This window comes from Procambarus clarkii, chromosome 53 (assembly GCF_040958095.1).
Source record: "Procambarus clarkii isolate CNS0578487 chromosome 53, FALCON_Pclarkii_2.0, whole genome shotgun sequence".
Lineage (NCBI taxonomy): Eukaryota > Metazoa > Arthropoda > Malacostraca > Decapoda > Cambaridae > Procambarus > Procambarus clarkii.
In genome coordinates, this window is record NC_091202.1 from 9,713,042 (window position 1) to 9,740,735 (window position 27,694).

The window sequence follows — 27,694 nt, forward strand, 5'->3', positions numbered from 1 at the left end:
CTGAATGGTCCCCAGGACAATATGCAACTGAAAACTCACACCCCAGAAGTGACTCGAACCCATACTCCCAGGAGCAACGCAACTGGTATGTACAAGACGCCTTAATCCACTTGACCATCACGACCTGGACATAATGAGGTGATAGCCGAAGCTATTTGAACCACCCCACCGCCGGCACTCGGATGGTAATCTTGGGCATAGCATTTTACCAAATCACCTCATTCTTTGGGGCACACGTGAGGAACACAAATGCGAACAAGCCTGAATGGTCCCCAGGGACAATATGCAACTGAAAACTCACACCCCAGAAGTGACTCGAACCCATACTCCCAGGAGCAACGCAACTGGTATGTACAAGACGCCTTAATCCACTTGACCATCACTGACCGGACATAATGAGGTGATAGCCGAAGCTATTTGAACCACCCCACCGCCGGCACTCGGATGGTAATCTTGGGCATAGCATTTTACCAAATCACCTCATTCTTTGGGGCACACGTGAGGAACACAAATGCGAACAAGCCTGAATGGTCCCCAGGACAATATGCAACTGAAAACTCACACCCCAGAAGTGACTCGAACCCATACTCCCAGGAGCAACGCAACTGGTATGTACAAGACGCCTTAATCCACTTGACCATCACGACCGGACATAATGAGGTGATAGCCGAAGCTATTTGAACCACCCCACCGCCGGCACTCGGATGGTAATCTTGGGCATAGCATTTTACCAAATCACCTCATTCTTTGGGGCACACGTGAGGAACACAAATGCGAACAAGCCTGAATGGTCCCCAGGACAATATGCAACTGAAAACTCACACCCCAGAAGTGACTCGAACCCATACTCCCAGGAGCAACGCAACTGGTATGTACAAGACGCCTTAATCCACTTGACCATCACGACCTGGACATAATGAGGTGATAGCCGAAGCTATTTGAACCACCCCACCGCCGGCACTCGGATGGTAATCTTGGGCATAGCATTTTACCAAATCACCTCATTCTTTAGGGCACACGTGAGGAACACAAATGCGAACAAGCCTGAATGGTCCCCAGGACAATATGCAACTGAAAACTCACGCCCCAGAAGTGACTCGAACCCATACTCCCAGGAGCAACGCAACTGGTATGTACAAGACGCCTTAATCCACTTGACCATCACGACCGGACATAATGAGGTGATAGCCGAAGCTATTTGAACCACCCCACCGCCGGCACTCGGATGGTAATCTTGGGCATAGCATTTTACCAAATCACCTCATTCTTTGGGGCACACCGTGAGGAACACAAATGCGAACAAGCCTGAATGGTCCCCAGGACAATATGCAACTGAAAACTCACACCCCAGAAGTGACTCGAACCCATACTCCCAGGAGCAACGCAACTGGTATGTACAAGACGCCTTAATCCACTTGACCATCACGACCAGGACATAATGAGGTGATAGCCGAAGCTATTTGAACCACCCCTACCGCCGGCACTCGGATGGTAATCTTGGGCATAGCATTTTACCAAATCACCTCATTCTTTAGGGGCACACCGTGAGGAACACAAATGCGAACAAGCCTGAATGGTCCCCAGGACAATATGCAACTGAAAACTCACACCCCAGAATGTGACTCGAACCCATACTCCCAGGAGCAACGCAACTGGTATGTACAAGACGCCTTAATCCACTTGACCATCACGACCGGACATAATGAGGTGATAGCCGAAGCTATTTGAACCACCCCACCGCCGGCACTCGGATGGTAATCTTGGGCATAGCATTTTACCAAATCACCTCATTCTTTGGGGCACACGTGAGGAACACAAAGTGCGGAACAAGCCTGAATGGTCCCCAGGACAATATGCAACTGAAAACTCACACCCCAGAAGTGACTCGAACCCGATACTCCCAGGAGCAACGCAACTGGTATGTACAAGACGCCTTAATCCACTTGACCATCACTGACCAGGACATAATGAGGTGATAGCCGAAGCTATTTGAACCACCCCACCGCCGGCACTCGGATGGTAATCTTGGGCATAGCATTTTACCAAATCACCTCATTCTTTGGGGCACACGTGAGGAACACAAATGCGAACAAGCCTGAATGGTCCCCAGGACAATATGCAACTGAAAACTCACACCCCAGAAGTGACTCGAACCTATACTCCCAGGAGCAACGCAACTGGTATGTACAAGACACCTTAATCCACTTGACCATCACGACCGGACATGATGAGGTGATAGCCGAAGCTATTTGAACCACCCCACCGCCGGCACTCGGATGGTAATCTTGGGCATAGCATTTTACCAAATCACCTCATTCTTTAGGGCACACGTGAGGAACACAAATGCGAACAAGCCTGAATGGTCCCCAGGACAATATGCAACTGAAAACTCACACCCCAGATGTGACTCGAACCCATACTCCCAGGAGCCATGCAACTGGTATGTACAAGACGTCTTAATCCACTTGACCATCACGACCGGACATAATGAGGTGATAGCCGAAGCTATTTGAACCACCCCACCGCCGGCACTCGGATGGTAATCTTGGGCATAGCATTTTACCAAATCACCTCATTCTTTGGGGCACACGTGAGGAACACAAATGCGAACAAGCCTGAATGGTCCCCAGGACAATATGCAACTGAAAACTCACACCCCAGAAGTGACTCGAACCCATACTCCCAGGAGCAACGCAACTGGTATGTACAAGACGCCTTAATCCACTTGACCATCACGACCGGACATAATGAGGTGATAGCCGAAGCTATTTGAACCACCCCACCGCCGGCACTCGGATGGTAATCTTGGGCATAGCATTTTACCAAATCACCTCATTCTTTGGGGCACACGTGAGGAACACAAATGCGAACAAGCCTGAATGGTCCCCAGGACAATATGGAACTGAAAACTCACCCCCAGAAGTGACTCGAACCCATACTCCCAGGAGCAACGCAACTGGTATGTACAAGACGCCTTAATCCACTTGACCATCACGACTGGACATAATGAGGTGATAGCCGAAGCTATTTGAACCACCCCACCGCCGGCACTCGGATGGTAATCTTGGGCATAGCATTTTACCAAATCACCTCATTCTTTGGGGCACACGTGAGGAACACAAATGCGAACAAGCCTGAATGGTCCCCAGGACAATATGCAACTGAAAACTCACGCCCCAGAAGTGACTCGAACCCATACTCCCAGGAGCAACGCAACTGGTATGTACAAGACGCCTTAATCCACTTGACCATCACGACCGGACATAATGAGGTGATAGCCGAAGCTATTTCAACCACCCCACCGCCGGCACTCGGATGGTAATCTTGGGCATAGCATTTTACCAAATCACCTCATTCTTTGGGGCACACGTGAGGAACACAAATGCAAACAAGCCTGAATGGTCCCCAGGACAATATGCAACTGAAAACTCACACCCCAGAAGTGACTCGAACCCATACTCCCAGGAGCAACGCAACTGGTATGTACAAGACGCCTTAATCCACTTGACCATCACGACCAGACATAATGAGGTGATAGCCGAAGCTATTTGAACCACCCTACCGCCGGCACTCGGATGGTAATCTTGGGCATAGCATTTTACCAAATCACCTCATTCTTTAGGGCACACGTGAGGAACACAAATGCGAACAACCCTGAATGGTCCCCAGGACAATATGCAACTGAAAACTCACACCCCAGATGTGACTCGAACCCATACTCCCAGGAGCAACGCAACTGGTATGTACAAGACGCCTTAATCCACTTGACCATCACGACCGGACATAATGAGGTGATAGCAGAAGCTATTTGAACCACCCCACCGCCGGCACTCGGATGGTAATCTTGGGCATAGCATTTTACCAAATCACCTCATTCTTTGGGGCACACGTGAGGAACACAAGTGCGGACAAGCCTAAATGGTCCCCAGGACAATATGCAACTGAAAACTCACACCCCAGAAGTGACTCGAACCCATACTCCCAGGAGCAACGCAACTGGTATGTACAAGACGCCTTAATCCACTTGACCATCATGACCAGACATAATGAGGTGATAGCCTAAGCTATTTGAACCACCCCACCGCCGGCACTCGGATGGTAATCTTGGGCATAGCATTTTACCAAATCACCTCATTCTTTGGGGCACACGTGAGGAACACAAATGCGAACAAGCCTGAATGGTCCCCAGGACAATATGCAACTGAAAACTCACACCCCAGAAGTGACTCGAACCTATACTCCCAGGAGCAACGCAACTGGTATGTACAAGACACCTTAATCCACTTGACCATCACGACCGGACATGATGAGGTGATAGCCGAAGCTATTTGAACCACCCCACCGCCGGCACTCGGATGGTAATCTTGGGCATAGCATTTTACCGAATCACCTCATTCTTTAGGGCACACGTGAGGAACACAAATGCGAACAAGCCTGAATGGTCCCCAGGACAATATGCAACTGAAAACTCACACCCCAGATGTGACTCGAACCCATACTCCCAGGAGCCATGCAACTGGTATGTACAAGACGCCTTAATCCACTTGACCATCACGACCGGACATAATGAGGTGATAGCCGAAGCTATTTGAACCACCCCACCGCCGGCACTCGGATGGTAATCTTGGGCATAGCATTTTACCAAATCACCTCATTCTTTGGGGCACACGTGAGGAACACAAATGCGAACAAGCCTGAATGGTCCCCAGGACAATATGCAACTGAAAACTCACACCCCAGAAGTGACTCGAACCCATTTTTTTGTTTTAACTCCAATAAAAAAAATTGACCTCATATATAATGAAATGAGTAGCTTTATCATTTCATAAGAAAAAAAATAGAGAAAATATATTAATTCAGGAAAACTTGGCTTATTAGGCAAATCGGGCCTTGCATAGTAGGCCAAGAAGTGCGTTCTGGCTACTAGGTACGACATATATATATATATGTTTATATTATATATATATATATATATATATATATATATATATATATATATATATATATATATATATATATATGTATATATATATATATATATATATATATATATATATATATATATATATATATATATATATATATATATATATATATATATATATATATATATATATATATATATATATATATACATATACTCTTGCATCATGGTTTAATTGGAAGAATATTTCTCCAAAAGCTATCTTCGTTCGAGGTGAAAAAATAAATAAATAACAGTAAGAATGTATTACACCTATTATATATTTACACAACGTCTCTATACTCTTTGCACGTTCTTACTTGTTCTCACAGCTCATTACACTTTCTTAAAAGTTTCTTCCATTCTTTACATGTTCTCGAATGTTCTCAGCACAGCTCGTTATGCTTTCCTACAAGTTTCCTTTACATGCTCTTTACGTTATTGATGTCCTCTGCAACTTCTTCTCATGTTCTCAGCATGTTCTCTGCAAGTTCAAATCATGTTCCCAGCATGTTATCTGTGTTCTTTCATATTCCTGCATGTTCTCTGTTTGGATCTTAAAACCATATGTACAATTGTTTCTGTCATTCAGTAACTAGTTCATTGTTATGAATTATCAACAGCATTACTGTTTCTCAACAAATAGAATTATTTACTTAATTATTTACATTTGATGACTACATCAAAGATCTTACTCTGTATTACAAGTTATTTATTTTAGTTAATTACAAATGATTTAGTCATTTACCGAGATTTTATTTAAAAAAAACTATGACGATGCATATCTGTTTATCAACCTAATATTCCTTACTAACACTGTTCTTAAACAAAACTGCGCTTTACGCAGTAACAAATTTACTAAGACAATCTTTTCTTAACGTTTCTTATCTAAAATCACTCTTCACTCAACTGAAAATAGTCAAGCGTAATATCTTTGAATCATTTATTAACTAAAATAACTCATTTTCTTTCGAAAAATAGTCATTGGAATCTTTCAATACTTTTTTTAACTAACAATATGCTTCGTGGAGTAAGAAAGTAAGTCTGAGGTAATTTCTTCATAATATTTCTAAACTAAAGTTACTCTTTAAGACATCTTTCGTACATTTAAAGAATCTCTCTAAGACATCTTTATGCTTCCAATAAGACTCTAATGTCTACTTTATGTAAGGAGGATACACTCAAAGCCATCAAAAATACACACAGATGCATCAAAGATAATTTCAAAATACATCAAAGATAATCTCAAAGACATCAAAGATAGTCTCAAAGACATCAAAGATAATCTCAAAGATATAAAAGATAAACTCAAAGACATTAAAGATAATCTCAAAGACGTCAGAGATACTCTTCGAGACATCAGGACATACACTCAGAGACCTCAAAGACAATCTTCAAGACATCAAAGATGATTTCAAATACATCACTATACACTCAGAAACATCAAAGATAATTACAAAGACATCAAAAAAAGCTCTTGACTATTTATTTATTGAATGAAGAATAATATTTGTAACAGTGACAGTTTATTTAATGCACAAAGAAGTTCTAAAGAGTATCTCCTTTATATAAAGATGCGTTAAAGATTATAAATATTAATTAGATTATCTGAGAATGTATTATTGCTGTCTTACAAAGTTTCTTTAGAGCGCAAAAATCTCTTAGAGAGTATCCCTGATGTTTCTGAATGCATCCTTGATGTCTCAAATAGTGTTTTTGATGTCACTGAATGTAACATTGATGTTTATGAGTGAAAACTTGATATCTCAAAGAGAGACTTTGATGTCTTTGAAATTATCTTTCATGTCCTTGAAAATATCTTTGATATCTTTGAAATTATTTTTGAGGTCTCTGAGTGTGTCTAGGTCTCTCGAAGAGTATCTTGGTGTCTTTGAGATTACCTTTGATGTCTCTGAGTGTATCTTGATGTCTATGAGATAATCTTTGGTGTCTTTGAGAATATTATATGAAGCATAAAAATGTCTTGGAGAGTAACTTTTGTTCATAAATATTATGAAAAAATTACCTAAGACTATTTTTTCTTACACCATACAGGATAATGTTAGTTAAGAAAAGTGTTGAAATATTCTTTGACTATTTTTTCGAATGGAAAAAAAGAGCTATTTTAGTTAAAAAACGTTTAGCAAAGATTGTTTTAGTAAATTTGTTACTGTATAAAGCATATTTTTGTTTTGTTTAAGAAGTGTTAGTAGGAATTATTAAGTTGATAAGCAGAAATATATTGTCAAAGTTTTTGAAAATATAAACTCTATGAATAACTAAATAAATGCTTTATAACAAATAATGTGAAAATAACTAAACAATTTATGAACTGAAATAAATAATTTGACTAAATAATTTATAATAACTAAAATAAATAATCTGTAATTAAAAAAATAGAAAAAATTGTAAATAACGAAATAATTTGTATATATGTAAAAAAAAATCATGAACTGTACTAATTAAATTTGTTGGGAAACAGTAATGCTGTTGATAATATGTGATAAACAAATTGGTTAGTGAATGACAGAAACAGTTGTACATTGGTTTATGAAACAAATGGAGAACATATAAGAATATGAAAATAACACAGAGAACATGCGGGGACCATGAATTGAACTTGCAGAATACATGCTGAGAACATGAATAATGTATAACAAGTTGTGTAGAGAATATGTAAGAAAATTCTGAGAACATGGGGTAATATGAAAAAACCTAGAGAAAATGCGAAAACATGAATTGAACTAAACTGACTTAGAACACGAATAACGTGTAACAGGTTGTACAGAGAACATGCTGTAAAACTTCGCAGAACATGGAGAGAACATACAATTATGGAATGGACATTTGGAGAAATTTAAGAACATGGAGAGAACATGTAAATGATAGAGGAAAATTGTAAGAAAGTGTAACGAGATTAGCAGTAAGTCATGACAAAAAATGGTAAGAAAACTATCGGTAATAGCTCTTTATACAAGAAGCATTGCTCCGTGAGACTTTAGCTCATGGAACATTTAGAAGCATAACAATATAGAAAGGGATTGATGTAGAATGAGGAGAAATGAGAATACTAATAATCATACAGTAAATAACTTGGAAATTCAGTGAAAGAGAAAAAAGAGAGCTCTATTTAAATAGAGCTCTCTTGGCGAGAGCTGATAATTATTACAATGATAAGCTTGTTAGCAGTTATTCCTACCTGTGTGTGTGTGTGTATTTACACAGCTAAGTAAACATGAGTATTGAAGGAGAGGTTATGTGTACATAAAATGATAGGACATGGGTTCGGTAGATTAAGCCTTTCCCTGGCTTCTGGAGATATCTCACTTACCTACTTACTCAGAAATAACTATGTTTGATGAACATTGAACTAATGAAGAGAACAGGAACCAGAGCTCAGTAACTATTTATTTTGTTCCTAATGAGACTGAGATATCTATATTTTAATTCTTACGGAAATATTACTGATAATACAGGAGTGAACTAAGGCGGGGGGACATGAGCTGAACTAGGTAACATTGTTTTCTTTTCTTATTAAGTCTGAAATACACCTGTTTAAAATTTTGCCGAATTGAACTGTAAATAGCACAGTTACAAGATTAAACTAAGGCAGAGGACATGACCTGGAGCACGGTAGCTCTATTTTCTTTTCTTACTCCATCTGAAATTCAGCGGTTTTAAGTCTCATGGCAATTGATCTGTTAGTGGCGAAGTTACAAGAGTAAACTAAGATGGGGGACATGAGCTGGAACTTGGTAGCTGTTATGATCTTATGTACTGCATCTGAAAAAAAAAGACTTAAAATTTCAGGGGAATAGGGTAGATAGTAACGAAGTTGTAAGAGGAACTAAGGCAGGTGACATGAGCCGGAGTTCAGTAACTGTTTTGATCTTATTTACTACGTCAAAAATAACTATGTTTTAAATCTCAAATATATATTAAATCTTAAATAATATACAAAGTATTTTTCTCCATAAGAAATCCTTAAGACCGCAGTGAGTATTAAAACTCTGTCAAAATTTTACCTAAAATTATGTGACACAGCGAGTATATTTTGGGAATTTATTAAATACTATGTGACACAGTGAGTATATTAAAAAAGAAAAGTACTAGCTAAGGGGGTCCCGGAAACAGTGGCCCAAACCAAAACTCTGAACTAAGCCTTATCCCCCTACTACTACCAGTATCTCATCACCCAGAACAACAGACTAGAAGATGGGAAACATTATCAATGGGGGGGGGGGATTAAACTGTTTCAACTCGGAACTTGGATCATAGATGGTACCGAGGTTCGTCACAGCGTCACAGGACCCTTGTGGTATCCCACAAGGGTATCCCTTCGTATATCACATTTCCCCATCCAGATTCGTTTCCATTTAGTAGGACCCTTTGTTTTCTTTCCTTCAACCATTGTTTGATCCATTCTAAAATTTTACAATTTATTTCATGGGCCTATACTTTCCTTATCAGTCTTTCATGTAGTACTTTATCAAAGGCTTTTGCAAAATCCATGTATAATACATCTACCGGAAGTCTAAGTAGCTGGTGACCGTTTTAAAAAATGTGAGCAAGTTTGTAAGGGAGGATCTGATTTTAACAAACCCATGTTGTGTCGATTGTGAAATCGATATATGATATATATATATGTATAGTATGTGTGTGTGTGTGTATGCAGGATTCTTTGCAATTTTTCTATATAGGGTAAGTGCGAGATTAATGTGTAAATTGAGTAGGTTACTAAAATCTGCTTTACCTTGTTGGAAACAATGTCGGACGTTGTTATGAGGAAACGTATTAGGGACAAAAAAGGAAACGTTTTACAAATAAAACACCAGAAACAAGATCATATAGGAGTATGCTAGAAAATTGGGTGCCAAGAAGCATGCGAGATTTAGGGAACTCATCAAGATATTGTTTAATTTGAGGGTATGAAAACCATAGATCAGAAGCAAAATGGTTATTTGATTAATCAGACGAGCACTCGTCTTTACACAGACACATCTCTGGTTATGCAAAACTCATGTTAGTTATGCAAACTGAGGAGGAACGAGTCAAGCAAAACACAACAAAAACCTTGCTGCATAATCATGAGGGCGACCACAAGGCAGATGGAAACTCCACAAGCCAGAAATAGGAGAGTGAGCGTCTTCCTGCGACCCAAGGTAGTGATCGCTGGGAGGAGGAAGAGGTAGGCAGGCACCTCGAACAGGCCGCTCAGGAAAAAGTATATGTAGATATCAGCGCTGTGGCAACGATTGAAAAGGTTCTTGATGCAGGTGGCTGTACAGGTGTGTCGATACTTAAAATAAATATTCATTAGCACAATCATTTCTTTGATACTTTGTTAGCCAGGCAAAATAAACTCCCACTCACACGCTCGCTTACACACCCCGTCTCCTCTGGAAATACATCGCTTATTCACGTCATAATCCCCCAACAGACAAAATATGATATACTATAAATCACAGAGGCTCGTATTCACGTTTTTTATGTGTTGGTAGCTCGGTTAGGGTACTACGTTCTTGTGTTTTAGTACACTATTTTATATCCATTGTGACAACTCGAGGAGGCGGGGGGGGGGGGGGACTCCCACACACTCATGCATTTGCTCTCACACAAGCCGCCACCCTCTTGTCCCCATCGATGCCACTATAGAGACATGGTGGCTTTCAGGTACATCTTTACCTTCAGTTAGTGACACTTTTAATAGAGTCAAGGGCTTCTTTTGTTCAATAGAGACTAACCCAGCTAAAGATAACCCAAACATGGAAAGGAATACTGAAGTCACACATACCTAAGGTTTTCAGCATTGTGACTGACGCCATAGTAGATCATCCCAGTAGCGAACCAGAGGTAGATGACGACTAGGGCTCTGATCCGCACCTTAGCGTCCGTAACCAATATGAATATGTATTTCAGTACTGCCACCACCCACTGGCCTGGGGAAGTTGCTTCTGCCGTGGATTCTTGATCATCTTTAGAAGGTTTCTCCTGAAGTACACACAAGTGAGGTCAGTGAAACGGATGAGGTAATATTCATCTACTGTATCACATTAAAATTTTAGCATAAATGTATCACATTAACAATTTTAGCAGAAAGGAAGCATCCCGAATGTGAAATGATTAACTTTGCTTATGATTTGTACAGCAGAGCGTATATGGCTGCTTCACTTGTTTAGAGTGCAGCATATGGTCAAATTTTGTTAATGTCTGTATGAGAAGTGATCTCCATACATTTCTTTAATATTCTAGTTAATGTACTATTAGATCAGGTACCGTTTATAATTTGTGGAAGCGGTCAGCGAGATCGGTTCACACCTGACTACAGGTCAGACATTTTGGCATTTTCCTTTCACCTCATGCCCCTTCATCTAGCAATAACTAGGTACCTCAGAATTGGTAACTGTTGTGGATTGCATCCTTGGGTAGGTGAGCAGTTGGCCTAGCCTACAAGTGCCTCGGTAAGTACAGGCGTTCAATTCTCGACAATGGAAAACCATACGTGCTTAAATCAAAGTACTGTTTAAAAACTGACATGTTGAGTATACGATGGTAAATGTAGATACGATCATTCACTTAACAATCAATCTTATTATTTACACAAATTGCCCTATTAAAAAATCGACATAATTTGCTTACCAAAAAGTCCAAAACGGCCAACAAAAAATTATGATTCTATTAATGTCTACGTGCTGTTACTGTAACTTAAGTAATTAATGTACTGTATTTTTTATGTATATTCTCCCAATTATAAACGTAGAAACACTTATGAACGAAGTTTTTGACATGACTGAAAATAGTTTAACCGGATGCCCTTTAAGTGAGAAATATGGTGCCATTCTGTGGTATATTTACAGAGGCCATGGGAGGATGATAGTATATGAAATGTTTAAGCCTTTCACCATTAAAAAATGTGAATATGACGAAAGGAGTAACACCATAGTTAAGCATGGAAAGCATATTCTATATTCGTCTGTCGTCTGACGCGGTTGAGTGCACTCTACGCTCCTCACTCTAAGCTGTATTTCAACCCTTAAACTACCACCAGATGATGTAGACCACCACCCACAGGCAGCTAAGTACATGGAGTTCAAGCATGTTATAGCAAAACCAAAGTAACCAACCAAAATCAACTCATTCCATCTCAAACAAATTTCAAAACAATCCTCTACGGCTGTGAGTTCTAGTGCATGCTGCCCGCCACCGCGCTGCCTGACGTAAGTTTCTTCTCAATATATACACCCAGTCCATTCTAACCAATCATGTCTCCTAAAAATGTGACTGCGCAGGGAAATAAGGGCAACAAACCCCTTAACAAGGCATCCATCCCGGCCAACTCTAACAACATTCGTGTTTCTCCGTCTGGAAGCTCTGGGGTCCGTGGCGGCGGTGCTGCCCTCCCCTCCTCCCCATTGAGCCAGGGAGCGGTGTCCTCTCAATCCTCTCCTATTAACACGCTAACATCCCAGTTTACGCAATTCAAGCGAGCTTCCGGTCCCTCACCGGATTTCCCTAACTGGACCGAGAATCAGTGGTTCAAAAAGTTGTGCCTAGTCCTCGAGTCTCAAAATGCTATCATCTTGAGTCTTCTAAATGAGAATCTAGCGAACCGCGCGAATCTCCAACATCATCAACAAGAAATAACCCTCCTCCGCGAGTTTATTAGAAACTTAAAGGCTAGCCAAGACCAACTCCAGCATGACTCGAATGATCTCCGTGAGGAAAACAATCTTCTGAAAACTGATGAAGCCATAAAAAACAGGAGGAAACTCTCAGCAAAATGACTGCATGTATCAGTACATTATCCGCCCAACGTTCCGTCTCCCAGGAAGAACAAGACCAACAAAAGCTGCTAGACTCTGTTATTGTGTCGTCCCAAGATATACCTGTGGAACGTGAAGGTGAAAAGTGTGTCGAAATAGCTCAGGCTCTCATAAAAAACAAATTGCAGGTCATTCTAAACAAAACTGACATTATTGCTGCCTACAGAGTAGGCAAAAAGAATCCATCAGGTCAAAACCAGCGGAAAATTCGCCTGAAGCTGACTTCCCAGTTCATGAAATCCCATCTTGTCCGGACAGCTGCATCCCAACGGAAGGGATTATACATCAACGAGTGCTTGACTAGGAACAGACTGCAACTCCTCTACCGCCTGCGTCAAATCCGTCAACAAAACCCAGATGCGATTCATCAGTGCTTCGTTAGAGATGGATTGATAAAGGTGAGAAAAACCGCAGAGGGCAAAATGTTCACAATTACTAAAGAAGAGAACCTCAACACTTTCCTCTCCCAATGTGGTTTGTCTGACCTCATTATCACTCTCAATGAATTAACTTAATTAACCCCCTTGTCAACTAGTGGGGCTAGGTATCCTAAGTCTCCTTGTTTCATTTTCTGACTTAATTTTTAACTTACTCTTAACTAGTCATTTACTGAACATAATTAATTGAGAGCATTAATATTTCTTCAGGTCTTATTAATTATACAGTCATAACTGAACTATTTATAGTTAATAATCATTAGCTTAAATTTGCCTATGTTTATTATTCAACTTTTTCTTTGATTTCATTTATTACCTAGGTTGCCTAGCCTCGCCATACTCCCTTACTCCATTGTACCCCTGGCTTTGCCTGTATCTCAAATTGCAAATTGTTACTTACAGTGTTCCTGAGAGTACTTGTAAGCAATCTACCTCATTTTTTCTTTTTTTTTGCTCAATTTGTTTTTGTATTGTATAGTCTTGTTTATATCTTTGTTTTGTATTTCTATATCTTTTGTTTTGTATAGCCCATGTTTATATGTTTTTTCTTTAATCTCATTTATTACCTAGGTTGTCCTAGCCTCGCCATACTCCCTTACTCCATTGTACCCCTGTAAGTCCCTTGTAAGCAACCTCATTTTTTTCTTTTGTTGTTCACTTTGTGTTTGTTTTGTACAGTATTGTTTATAAATTTTTCCCCTCTTTTATAGCTTAATTCTACTTTGTAATTTGCCTTTCTTGCATTGTTTTCCTGCAATCAGCTTTTTTATGCAGACTAAGTATAGACCCAGAACTAAGCCTCTTATCCACTATCTATGACAATCATCACTTTAATGATCTAAATTGCAGATATTTTGCAGCACATGATGTAAACAATGTATTAACTCATAATCACAATATCTCTGTAATCAACTTGAACGTTAGATCCCTAGGTAAACACTTCGATGATGTTAGTGCCTTGATTGAAACTATTGACAACAAATTCTCTTTTATTATACTTACTGAAACATGGTTGAAAGAGGATACTACTCAACTCTTTAACATGCCTAACTACTCGGCAATTCACAACTGTCGTCAACTTCAGAGAGGTGGTGGCACTGCTCTTTACTACCACCAAGAACTAACATGCTTAAAAGAAATTAGAACTAGAGACTGCTGTGGGGAGTATATCTTCGCCAGCTTCAGAGTCAAGGGTGCCGAGTCTGTCCTGTCTGTGGGTGCAGTCTATAGAATTCCTAACACTGATGTATCCGAATTCAACTCAAACCTTAGAAATCTAATACTCGATAACAGACTGAACAAAAACCATCTAATAATCGCAGGGAACTTTAATATTGACCTCTGCAAGCCTGAACATCCTACTGCTGTTAGCTTCCTCAACTGTATAAATTCCTGCTTCCTCATACCTTTAATCACTAGACCTGCTAGAATCACTGATAGTACTGCCACAACTCTAGATCACATCTGGACAAACATAACCTCTCCGCTTACTTCAGGTATAATCACCGATAGCAATACAGACCATTACCCCACATTTCTCTTAACTAACATTAGCAAACCACCACTAGAGTGAAGGGAGTTAAGTTTTAGGCTGCACAATGAAACTGCTATAGACAATTTTATAGCTGCTGCTGATAATGCCAACTGGGAGTCCGAGTTAGGTAACATAGGGGACATTAACCTAGCAGTGCAATCTTTTCTTCAAAAAACTCTTAGTCCTTTATAACACCCACTGTCCTATGCTTACAAAACAAGTCACAACCAAAAGGCTTAACAATCCCTGGCTTACAAAGGGAATACTTAAATCCATTAATAAAAAACATGACCTTGAGAAGAAGTATAGGTTAGGAATTGTCTCCAAAGAATTCTCAAAGAATTACTCATTATTGCTATCTAAGATAATTAGACGAGCCAAAACTAAATACTACGAAGATAAATTTACCCAAATAAAGAGCAACATTAAAAAAACTTGGAGCACAATTTCACAAATATTGGGATCAAAGAAGACTTTAAATAACAAACCAACACTCCTTTCCAATAACGATGGTCTGCTTTCAGCCTCAGATTCTGCTATTGAGTTCAATAGGTTCTTCTCTTCCATTGGGTCATTCCTTGCAAATGATATTCCATCTTCCAGTACTGACGTTAAGGACTATCTCACAGGTAACTATCCACAGTCTCTGTACCTAAAGCCTATTAATTCCACTGACGTCAATAAGATAATCCTTTCCCTTAAAACCAAGTCTAGTGCCCTTGAGGAGATACCAACTTTAATTTACAAAAAAGCCTCCAGATCTTTAGCCCCTGCTATTGCATTGCTCTTCAACAAGTCACTTGAACTCCAAACCTTTCCAGATATTCTAAAAAAAGCGAGAGTAACGCCTGTCCACAAATGTGGTGATCCCACAGATGTTAACAACTACAGACCTATATCAATCCTCCCAAACTTGTCAAAAAAATTCGAAAAACTAATCTATAAGCAGCTTTACTCTTATCTAGCCAAACACAATATACTTAGCCCTTGCCAATATGGCTTCAGACCCAAAAAAAGCACTAACGATGCACTTATTAGTATGCTTAACTCGATTCATACAGCTCTTGATAAAAATGAGTTCCCTGTTGGGTTATTTGTGGACCTGCGTAAAGCTTTTGACACTGTCAACCACCAAAACCTTCTTCTTAAACTACATCATTATGGAGTCAGAGGACACTCCCTGCAATACCTCAAATCCTACCTTACTGACAGGCTCCAGTATGTTTCTGTGAATAATTCCATTTCTCCTACCCTACCCATCAACATTGGTGTTCCTCAGGGCAGCATATTTGGCCCTCTCCTCTTTCTCATCTACATTAATGACCTTCCAAATGCCTCCCAACACCTCAAACCAATTCTATTTGCTGACGACACAACCTTCATTTACTCCAGTCCTGACCCCCTTGCTCTAAATGCCACAGTAAATACTGAGCTAAATAAAGTCCATCTTTGGCTAACTGCCAACAAACTCACCCTTAACATTGACAAAACTTTCTATATTCTGTTTGGCAATAAATCCTCTAATCAAATAAATCTCAAAATAAACAATACCTAAATTTGTAACAAATTAGATGGCAAATTCCTTGGCATTCTCATTGACCACAAGCTGAATTTCCAGGGACACACTCTAAATATATCAAAAAAAGTTTCAAAAACTGTTGGCATTCTTTCTAAGATCAGATATTATGTACCCCGCCCTGCCCTGGTGACTCTCTATTACTCCCTCGTCTATCCATATCTCAACTATGGTATTTGTGCTTGGGGTTCTACTACCCAAAATCATTTACGTCGTCTAATTACTCAACACAAAGCTGCTATTAGGACAATATCCAACTCTGGCCCCAGACATCACTCGGTACCCCTACTCAAATCTCTGAATATGTTAGACATTAAGTCACTGCACATTCTCTCATGTGTATTATACATATATAAAACGCTAAACTGTAATGCCAATCCTGACCTCAAAAGCTTCATAGAAGGTTGTAACAGAACCCATGAGCACTACACCAGAAATAAATACAGTTTTGATATACCTAGAGTACGACTTAATCAAACTAGAAATGCTCTACAAATCAAGGGACCCGGATTGTGGAATGACCTTCCCAACCATGTTAAAGACTATACCTCTCTCAACCAGTTTAAGATAAAAACGAAGCTATACCTAATAAATTCCCTGTAACCTACCTTACCCCTCTAATGTCATCCAATGTCAGTTTTTTTTAAAGAGCGCTGCTTGTCGACAGAATTGTATTTGTGCTGCTTTTTCAGCTATGTTTTCATTCCATGTTTTCATTTTACTCTTTATGCTCAATTAGTATTAAACTTTAGTCATTTAAGTTTTTTCATGCCCGAAACGCTTTGCGTAATAGTGGCTTTAGGCATAGTATGTACTAGCCCTTACTATAAATCCATCACTCTTTGTAAAATCTCTTTTATGTATGTACCTTCACCTAAATAAACATTTTGATTTTTTGATTGAAATAAACTCTGCATCTGTTATATAAACTGTTACTTCTTGTTGTATAGACTGTCTCTGCATTCGTTCTGTACTGTAGCTACATGTTATATACAATATGGTTGACTTATATAGACTGTCCACTGTCTGCCTTTGTTACACAGAGTGCCCGGCTCCCTGTTATATAGACTGTGGCTACATCTTTTTCTACCAAATATATTACCGAATCATAATGCATTATATACAGATAATGGCTGTATTATTTATATAAATTATTGCCGAATTATTGCAAGACTGTCGAGGCAGACTATGACTGGATCTGTTTCCAGAACGAAAGTATCATTATCCCGCATCATTTTCTAAATAAAACTCTTATTATTAAAGAGTAATTAATGCTGCAGAAATTGATGACTTAATGTCCAGTCCATGTGAGCCCATTTCTGCACAGGTAACTTAGGCTATTATCACGGATGCAACTCGTCTATTAAGACCCAGTGATTTCGCTGAATTATAACTTTATAGAATTATGCAAATTTCACTCTCCAAGCTCATAGTTTCCTGTTGAGATATTAATTATGTTTATTGCCCCATGTCGTGAAACATCTGAGTAGTAGTACAGTAGTAATGCACAGTTCTTAATTTAACTGATGTTTTATACCATCATGAAGTTGCATGCTCTTGTTAAAATATATGAACAGCCTGTACCATTATCCTTATCATTAATGGTGTGAGGAGACTTATGACAACCCGTCCGCCTAATGGAGCGTCGCATTTTGACGCATACTTTATCTAAGGTCCAAAAATTTTCGTATTAGAAAATTATAGTGGCTCGAGAAATTAACATATTGTCCCGTTTTCTGTTTTGGGTCCTCTGGTAGGTTAGGATAAGGGCACTTTAGTACGGATAGTTTCTTGACGTTGGGAACCTTAGGAGAACGTGCTGGTCCACGAGGAAACAAGTCATTCATAATGACACACATCATCCACTGGCTTGCATAATCACGAATTTATATGAACATATTTGTTTAGAAATTTTCATTTACATACAAATCATATTCAGACAACATTTAGAACACTCCTAGATTCGCCGTCGTTGAAACTGACTGCTACGGCGATACTTTCCAATTTGTATATAAATTACACTAAAAACTTTGGAGCTGTACTCCCACAAACAACATCACCTTCATCCTTATGTTCTTTAAGGCAGTGATGAGAATTTCGTCTGAGGGCAGTGTCTTCCGGTTGACTTTTGCAGCCCAGTGGAGAATCTTGATGGCTTCCTCGTACTGGCTGTGAAGAATCAGCCAGCGGGGGGACTCAGGCAACATCCTTCACCACAATGTTTAAGTGCAAGACAAAATAATACATTAAAACTTAAAACAAAATTAAGAATAAAGAAAACTGCTAAAAGCCTATATGTTGACTCAATACGATTCTATTATTTATATACAGCCAGTTTCACTCTTATTCATTTGCCATATTCTTGAGCCAAGCTAGCTTATTCTTTAATCCATCTACAAGACCAAGAAAGAACTGCTAGCTTGCACCACACCTACTGTCCCAAGCAAGCAATGGGAACGCAGATCAGGACTGCCCATGCCCTTCGACTGGGTAACAGCTCGTCCTACCTGGTATGTAAACTGACAAGCCTGCTAATTTACATTACTTTCCCTCTGTCTCTGATGATGTTGAAGGGCTTTAGCGAAACACGTCCTTGAATGACACGTGTCAGGCTCAATAAAAGTAAAAGGAAGTTCAGGGAGTATTTTTTTCATCTTCCAAAGTAAAGAACGTAAAAATTGTAGAGAAGATTCGTATTTAATCTTAGACAAGTATCCCAAGTTTCCTTGCTGTAGGTAAGCACTTGATTGTAAACTTTCTACTGCTGCAAATCAAAATTATATGTAACTTATCCCAAATGCAAATTGCTGATGTATCATAAAATATTTTTATGGTCATTTCTTGGACCCATTATGTGACATTAAAACCTTTTTGTAACTGGCCCACAAGATGGGAATGGAGTCTTAAAACGACCTAACTTACTCGTGTTAGGGTTTCTTGTCATCACGTTTATTGAGAACTAGCAGTACCCGGCCACGCGTTGCTGTGGCTCAGCAATGCATGTGCGTTGCTGAGCCACAGCAACCTTCCCTGTCCCCCAGTCCTCCCCACCATTCCTCCCTCACCTGTCTCCTCGGCCCCCCAACTATTCCCCACTTCCCTGTCCCCTGGTCCTCCCCACTATTCCCCACTCCATCATCTCCTCTTCCTTCCCACCATGCCTCACTCCCCTATCCCTTTGTCCTCCCCACCATTCTCCATTCTTTCATCCCCTCGTCTCCACCATTCCAAACTCCCCTGTCACCTTGTCCTTCCTCACCATCTCTCACTTCCGTTCCCTTGTCATCCCCACCATTCCCCACTCCCTCGTCCGATGCAATCCCAAATGGTCTGATGTTCCCATCAAAAAATTGGGAACATCAAGTGATTTGATGTTCCCATCACTGAAATATAAGAAAAACTGCTAAAAAATGAAATGAAAATATACAAAAATAAAAAAAAATAAACTATATTCGTGAAATGAACGGTATAGTAAACAACACAGCTCAATCAATTCCAGTGCAATTCACACAAAATAATTAAATTAAAATTAAAATAAATCAAAATCTATGAAAATTCAATTTATCAATACAATCATAAATATTGAAATGTAATTGTAACATATTTAGTATAGCATGTGCGTTGCTCTTACATGCAACAAATGGCGCTGTTTTTCAAGAAAAGCATAGTTTTACCTGTCACAGGTAAAATGGTATGTGCAGACCATAACTCTTTCCTCTTCCCCTTCCCTTCCCTTGCTTGCCTCCCCTCCCTTGTCCATCCCTCCCATGTGTCAGTCCGACCCTCTGGTCATTCTCCCCCCTCCCTGCTGGCCGTTTCCCTTCTTACCAGAGTCAAATTACTCCTTAGGCAGGTGGTCAAGTCACTTGTTCCCCAATCCCTATGTCTCCAATTTATTTATTTATTATATATATATATATATATATATATATATATATATATATATATATATATATATATATATATATATATATATATATATATATATATATATAAGAAGGTACATTGGGTTTGAGAGAATACAATGGATAGTACAATATTTACATTCTTGTAAAGCCACTAGTACGCGCAGCGTTTTGGGCAGGTCCAATCTTTCCAAATCATTTGTCTCCCAGTCATTTCCAATCCCCTTTTTCCAACCCGTTTTCCTTCTCCTCCTGCCTTCGACACTAACCATTTGACAGTTTTAAGAACAGTGACGAATTATCCGTAATTCTAAAGTTTCGAGTGAGGGAGCTGGGAGCCATACAACGGTTTGGGTTTCCTGTTGGAGCGTGGGAACGGTTCATGATTCTACGGGAGTAAAACAAAACTTTCAGAACAGACCTATGTCCAAGGAGCCTAGGGGGCAGAAGCTAAGTCAAGAGTTTTGGCTGGCCTAAGAATGACACTCTGTATTCATTGGTTGAGCTTTGAAAGGCAGAGTCCCCCAGGGTAGGGCCTTAGTCACCCATTGGCCCAGCCTCAGTATATTCCAGCTTTGCTTTGAATTGATTGGTGCTCCTAGCCAGAGCCAAGCTCCAGAGGAAAATTATAGGTCTCCCAGGGGTAGTTTAAGAGAATTGAAGTTAGTGTGTCCTGGAGCTTAGAGGGGTACAGGTCCCCTTGACCTGTGGGAGGCAAGCCATCAACATCTTGGCCTCAGTGCGGTTTTAAGGTATTGTGCACTTGAGTATTCATGTCCTCAGTAGATATCCATATTGCCTCTTTAGGGATAATAGAGTAGGATATATGTTCAATTGATTTTAATTTACATGTTCAATAATAATAAAGGGTATAATTTGTCCAATGGTATTCAGTTATTTCCCCTTTATATTGATATATTTTTCTATTTTGTCATTCTAATATGTGTTGATGTGTTGACTTGGAATGCTCCCGTGTCTCCTCCATCTTATGAATATTAAAGTCGCTCTTGAATCTCCCTTTCAGTTCAGTATGATTACAGTATTAATCCATAAGGATTTTTTTTTTTTGAGATATATACAAGAGTTGTTACATTCTTGTACAGCCACTAGTACGCGTAGCGTTTCGGGCAGGTCCCTGGAATACGATCCCCTGCCCCTTGCCCCATTTACTTGCCCCTTTCAGTTCCATGATTATTGAGTCACTTCCTTCCTGGGGAAACAATAATTTTGACACATTCATGTATGTTTGGGAAGGTGGTGGCAGTGTTTTAATGTTTAAATTATTAGTTATAAATTAATAACCCCTATTCTTGTTGTGTCTTCCTTTTAATATTCAGCTTTTACTGTGGGAAATTTTACCCACCATATCTATATTATCATCTAAGAAATGTATTATTTCTATATCATATCTAAATCATCAAAATCATGATAGATTCATTATACATCTTGATCCTAGATGACAATGCCACTAGGATCACGTACACCATAGGGGCCCTATAGGTGCCTTTGTGACTTTGTGCATGATCTCTCAAGGATCCAGAAGCTTCTAGAAGGATTTCTTAATTAAAAAACTTTTGGAACAAGATTCAATTTCCGGTAGGGATTATATATCGAATCCTTAATAAGAATCAGTAGTGCTAGCAAGTACTACTTATAATCTTTATATCCTATATATAATAATATTATAATCACATCTTATCTCAATCATAAGTCTAGACAGTAAAAATAATCAATCAATATTCATAGAAGGCTACTGTGCTCAGGGAGCATGGGGGTAGGGCGATGGCTGGGAGAGAAGCGCCCACCACATCCCGCGGCCAGAACGTGTTTGTTTACAAAGGAGTGAACAACAGTGACGGAGCCTTAGTGAACATTACTTAGCTCAGGACACCTTATCTAATTATCTTTATCACCAGTGAGCACTCTCTAAAACTGGGGGAGTACCTGGACAATATCTACAAGGAAAATTCCTAGAACATTTATATCAAATAAGAGTGTATAGTGGAGCACACAGTGACCGTCTCCACCTCCACCCTCATCTTTCTGCAACTGTAATTAAAGAAAAATCACATAGCAACGCTACAAGAACAATCTACAGCAAAGCTGTTATATAAAATATCGTGCCTAAACTTGCGACAAGAGTTATCCAGTCTGGCACACTGTCAGACAGGCACGCGGCATTCAGAGAAGTGTATTGAAGGTTATTTAGTATTGTAGAGGTGACCCACGTGTTACAACAATAGTACAGTAATATTTCACCTGGAACTGTCGTCGTAGGGAGAGGTAGGGCTGGTAGGCAGGTGGAGCAAGTCTAGGCTCCATCAGGAAAGGGTAGGACAGAGGGAATCAATGCCTCTTTAGGGGTCCTATGGGCACATATCCTAAGTGCCAGTGGTGCTGGGTAGGCGTCGTCCTGCATGGGGTCACATGTAGTTCAAATCTGGCCACTCGGCCTGCGCGGGTAGGCTGTGCGCCGTCGCCGTCCACCAATCAGGGCACAGCCTTGCCTATACTGTAAAATGTCTCCTTTGGCGGGCACTTTGAATGTGGTTCCCTCTACACTCCTCCCGTCCCTATAGAACAATGGGTATATTGGAGGGAAAATGTTTCACTATATATAACATGTCTTTTTGTAAAAAGTCTGGTTTCATGAATGGGTCCTATTACAATTATTACCCACATTATCTTTGCACTGTACACGAACATTACAATTATTACCCGTATTATCTTTGCACTGTACACGAACATTACAATTATTACCCGTATTATCTTTGCACTATACACACACTGTTTCAACATTGCATACACTACACTATTCCCTTTCCTTTTTTTTTTTTTTTTCAGCTTCACTCTTAGGAATTTACTCTGTCCTAACAATATTCCTCGCACCGAAGCGCTGCTCCTTGAATGTGAGTCCTTTGACAGAGCAACCCTCTTCCCACATCTCACCCCCAGGATCCCAAGGGAAAGCAATTGGATCTATGCCTTCCAAGAACTGACCAAATGCTAGTTCATTCTTTATTTTCTTCTGAGCCCTCCTTTCCACAGTGTGTCTTAACGGGCCCCACTTCCTGTGAGAATTTTGCTTCGCTTCCTGATCCAGACCTGTCTGTTCAGTAGTGGCATGGTCCCGAATTGCCACTTTTGTCCTGCATTGGATTCCTGAAGGGGCCTCACTTGATGAGTTCTCACTTAGCATAACCAAACTCTGCTGGTTGTACGTGTCTGATGTGCTAATGTCCATGTCCCCCCTGTCGGTGTGAGCCGAGATGTCTTCCACACCTCTAGACAATATCTGGTCAGCATCTTGCTCCGATGTCCCTCCTTGGCCTGTTATGCACTGGGTTGGATTTAGGCCGAATGAGCCGACCCGGCAGCGTTTAAAGACGAATTTTAGTCCTTAAATGAAACATGTGGCCTGTTGCCCGAGGTGTCCCCGTGCTGGCGGACTGCTTCCTCATCCCTTTCGGATTCCTCACAGTCCCGAGCAAAATGACCCTCTTTCCCACACCTGTAGCACTGAACAGGTCGCCTAGGGGATGGGCTACGGCGATGCTGTGGTGACATAAGAGCAACTGTAAGGTGCCTCAAACTCTCACACACCTGGTCCAATCTCCCGTTGGTCTCTGAGATACCTGCTACCAAGGTGTCCAACTTCGCCTCCACGCCCATGGAAGATAAAGGATGCGAGCCCGCACTCGATGGTCGGCAAGTGTTGATTCCAAAACCTGAAGAGCTGGTAGCCGGTGACGTGCCTGGGGAGCTGGGAAGGGCGAGTGTCGAGCGCCGGGAAGCGTCATTACTCCTGGGTGGCCGCTCATACTGAGAGTACCTTCCCACTGCATTCACTCGCACTGCTGGACCTTGGGGCACTTGGTGATGGGAGTCGTATCCTTTGGAACCTGAGGAACCGTAGGATCGCTATGGCATTGTGCTGGAAGGTTTGGGCCCGATCAATAGCCTCCTCCATGGAGGAGTTCCTCGCATTGGAAATGTATCCTGCCAGACTCTTATCCTGTAATCCCTGGCCAAATCTCATTACTGCGATTTGTTCCACTTCCCATCGTGGCACATGTTTGTAGGCCCGATGAGCCAAGTGATGGGTCCTATCTGCCCAATCAGCGATATCCTCTTCTGGTTCCTGCTGAGCCTGGTTAAACTTCATCATGGCTACATCCAGAACTTCCCTATCGCCAAATCGCTTGATCATCTTATGCATCATGCGATTATAATCGATCGACGGTTCTCTGTCCAGTAAGTGATTGTAAAAATCACTCGCCTTACCCTTGAGGCACCACCCTAACTGTGTCAATAACGTTGGTCCGCTCCAGTCCTTTTCCGAGGCATAAGACGTGAAACGGCGGTAGAAGGTGGCCCAATCTGACTTCCCGTCATAGTCCAACGCCCGAGGTGGTGTGCGGAAGATCTCTTTCTGTTGGCGATAACCTGTCCGCCTGCTGCGGGATAGAGAGGCATCCGAATCGGAAGTCCGAGAGCTGTGTGACGAGTGGCGAGCTGTCCGTCTCCTTGATCGAGCCGATCGATGGTGGGAGGGGCTCCCCTGCCGAGTACCTTGCAGGCCATTAGCCCTGGAGTATGCTGGTGACTGAGGTCGGCGTCCACGTTGTCTGCCGCTGGCAGGCACCCCTAGAGGAACGGCGGGTACCTGTTTCGCTGGACGAGGACGAACGACTTCCTGCCTCCTGACCTGAGGGCCCGGGGCCCTGTTGGGACGGGTCTGCCTCAAACGATATAGCAGCCATCAAATCGGGTGTGGCCCGAAGGCGGTTGATATCATAAATGTTGTCCTCCGTGATCACGTGGCGATGCCGAAACTTAATAATGCGAGCGGCCAATGTATCTCCTACACCCGGTAGCAGCTGCAGCTCAGCAGCCGAAGCAGAGTTTATCTTGATTAGGGCCATTGTGCTGGTGTCGAAAACTAAAGCTCAAATATATCGTGCCATGCCTGGTAATAAGCCTTAGATCTGGGGTCAGGCACCTCACATGTATATCACCCCAAACAAAAAACAAACAACAACAAAAAAACATGGACACCAATGGCCACACTTAAGGTTCCAATGTTCAGAGATAGAGATAAATGTTCCACAAGGAAAAATAAGCACTGCACAGTCAATAATGTAAATGATGGGGCCAGGTGGCTTTTAAGCAACATAAAACACTACACACTTAATTGGTACCTAAATCACTTGAGGCTTAGACAAAAACTGGGCACTTACTGCACTTGCAAAACTGGAAAATCTGACATGGCCGGCACTTTGAGGAACTTTAACAAGCAATGTGCCTGATTTTCATAAGCACTGGGCTGAGGGTTCTCAAAAACACTTTTTTCAGGTGAACGTGTGGAACTGTGTGCAGGGCGGATCACCATCCACCTTAAATCTGGTATGAACACAAACTCACAGGCTTACTTAATGTATCTGTTCCCCTTGAGCCGTTACTTCTGCAGAAAGCATAGAACAGGTTACGTCTAGCTAACAGTAGAAATGAGAAAGTAACAGACCTGTAGCAAGCACCCTGCAGAGCTGGGACCGGCGTCGCTGTAGTAAACACACTGGAAACGGATGCGCTCGGGAACGACAGCCTGAAATCCTCCGCGAGCGGATTCGTAAACAATACAGGTCGGGTATGCTCATGAACGGTGGCCCGTATTCCGTGTGAATGGTGGTACTCGTCTCCCCTTCTTCAAAGAACTTGGGGACCGCGGGAATCGGTGCTTGGGGGACAAGACAATAAAATGCAACAAATCCGGGGAAATAATCCGTATAAAACACTGATAACTGGAACTTATGGAGAATCTTGGGGGATTGCACGAGATGTGGAATAAAACATATGCACAAAAAAAAACAGGGGTTGAAATATCTTGGGCACCGCTATTGAACAACAAACCGAAGAACATCTATGGTGTAACCAAAGCCAGTAATTCGAGACTGGAAACGTTGAACACTATCTAAGACGTCTTGATTGAAGTCGGCAGAACGATGATGCAGATATCTTGGCGAGGTCCTATTGATCACCGCGTGGGAACGTTTACTCACTGCACCAATGTAGAGGTGACCCACGTGTTACAACAATAGTACAGTAATATTTCACCTGGAACTGTCATCGTAGGGAAAGGTAGGGCTGGTAGGCAGGTGGAGCAAGTCTAGGCTCCTCAGGAAGGGTAGGACAGAGGGAATCAATGCCTCTTTAGGGGTCCTATGGGCATATATCCTAAGTGCCAGTAGTGCTGGGTAGGCGTCGTCCGCACGGGGTCACATGTAGTTCAAATCTGGCCCACTCGGCCTGCGCGGGCAAGGCTGTGCGCCGTCGCCGTACACCAATCAGGGCACAGCCCTGCCTATACTGTAAAATGTCTCCTTTGGTGGGCACTTTGAATGTGGTTCCCTCTACAGTATAGTAACACTTTCCTGGATTTTCGGCTTGGAGTTACGGGCGTTTTCCCTAACCGCTTGTCGGATCACGACGTAAATTTACGGTGCGGTTTAAAATGTTTGTAAAAAATCCAGTTTAAATCTGATTTACTTGGGGTTTGTTTCAAACTCCGCTCCATGAAATTCCCGTTCTCTCTAGTAGGCCGCAAGTCACGTCGGCCTACTGGGTCACGTGACAGGCCCATTGTTTTGTTGTCACGTGGAGCGATCGGATCTCTCTCCCCTCGGCTCTCCCCTCGCCCAACCTACACAATACAGACACAAAGAAAGTTCAGAAAAGAAAACGAGTTCGCAGGGCAGATGGAACAGTAAGACTACAGCAGGTTGTGGTGAACAAACCACAGGCAATTGTTGACTACAATAAGTTCATGAAGGGTGTTGACCACTTTGATCAAATGGTAAAGTATTACCATTTGGCCAGGAAATGTCACAAGTGGACCAAGAAAATAACATTTTATTTCTTGCAAATGGCATTGCAAAACGCTTATGCATTGTACAAGGCCAACACAGATGATCGAAGGAAACTAACTCTGCTCCAGTTCCATGAAGTTGCTATTTGGTCTTTATTGAAATTTGACAAGGCAGAGTGGCCTGCAACAACTACACCATCTCCACATCTAGTTCATGCTCCAGACATAAATGATGACACTGGTCCTGTGTATCCTGCTGCTGACCCGTCAACATCTGGCCCGTCGGGTGTGAGGCGCCCTCTCTTCACGTCTACACCTAGTGCTGAAGCTGAATCTGATAAAGATAATTCATATACCACATTACTGTTTGAAAACAATAGTGAGAGCGACGATTCAGACAGTAGTTTATTGCCAACCCAGAGACAACAGCGACGTGTTGTTATAGCAGAGACTCGCCTGAACTATAAATTGAAACATGAGCTGGTAAAAATCCCCAAACGTCGCAGGTGTGAAATGTGTTCAAAGTCGGGTACCAGGAAGGAAACTGGTATAGCGTGCAAGACATGCGATGTTCCACTTTGCGTCATTCAT

At 41.3% G+C, this 27,694-nt stretch overlaps 1 protein-coding gene across 3 annotated transcripts in view; it reads right to left on the reverse strand.

Moving 5' to 3' along the window:
• The window catches only part of LOC123767098 (organic cation transporter-like protein), a 297,560-nt gene that overhangs the window by 3,906 nt on the left and 265,960 nt on the right, over nt 1–27,694 (reverse strand). For all 3 annotated transcript variants that reach the window (XM_069304722.1, XM_069304723.1, XM_069304724.1), the window contains exons 8-10: nt 18,394–18,541; nt 10,758–10,954; nt 10,037–10,206 (exon numbers count right to left, since the gene is read on the reverse strand). In XM_069304722.1, the coding sequence (XP_069160823.1) occupies nt 10,037–10,206; nt 10,758–10,954; nt 18,394–18,541 (515 nt within the window). The remainder of the gene's footprint in view (nt 1–10,036; nt 10,207–10,757; nt 10,955–18,393; nt 18,542–27,694) is intronic.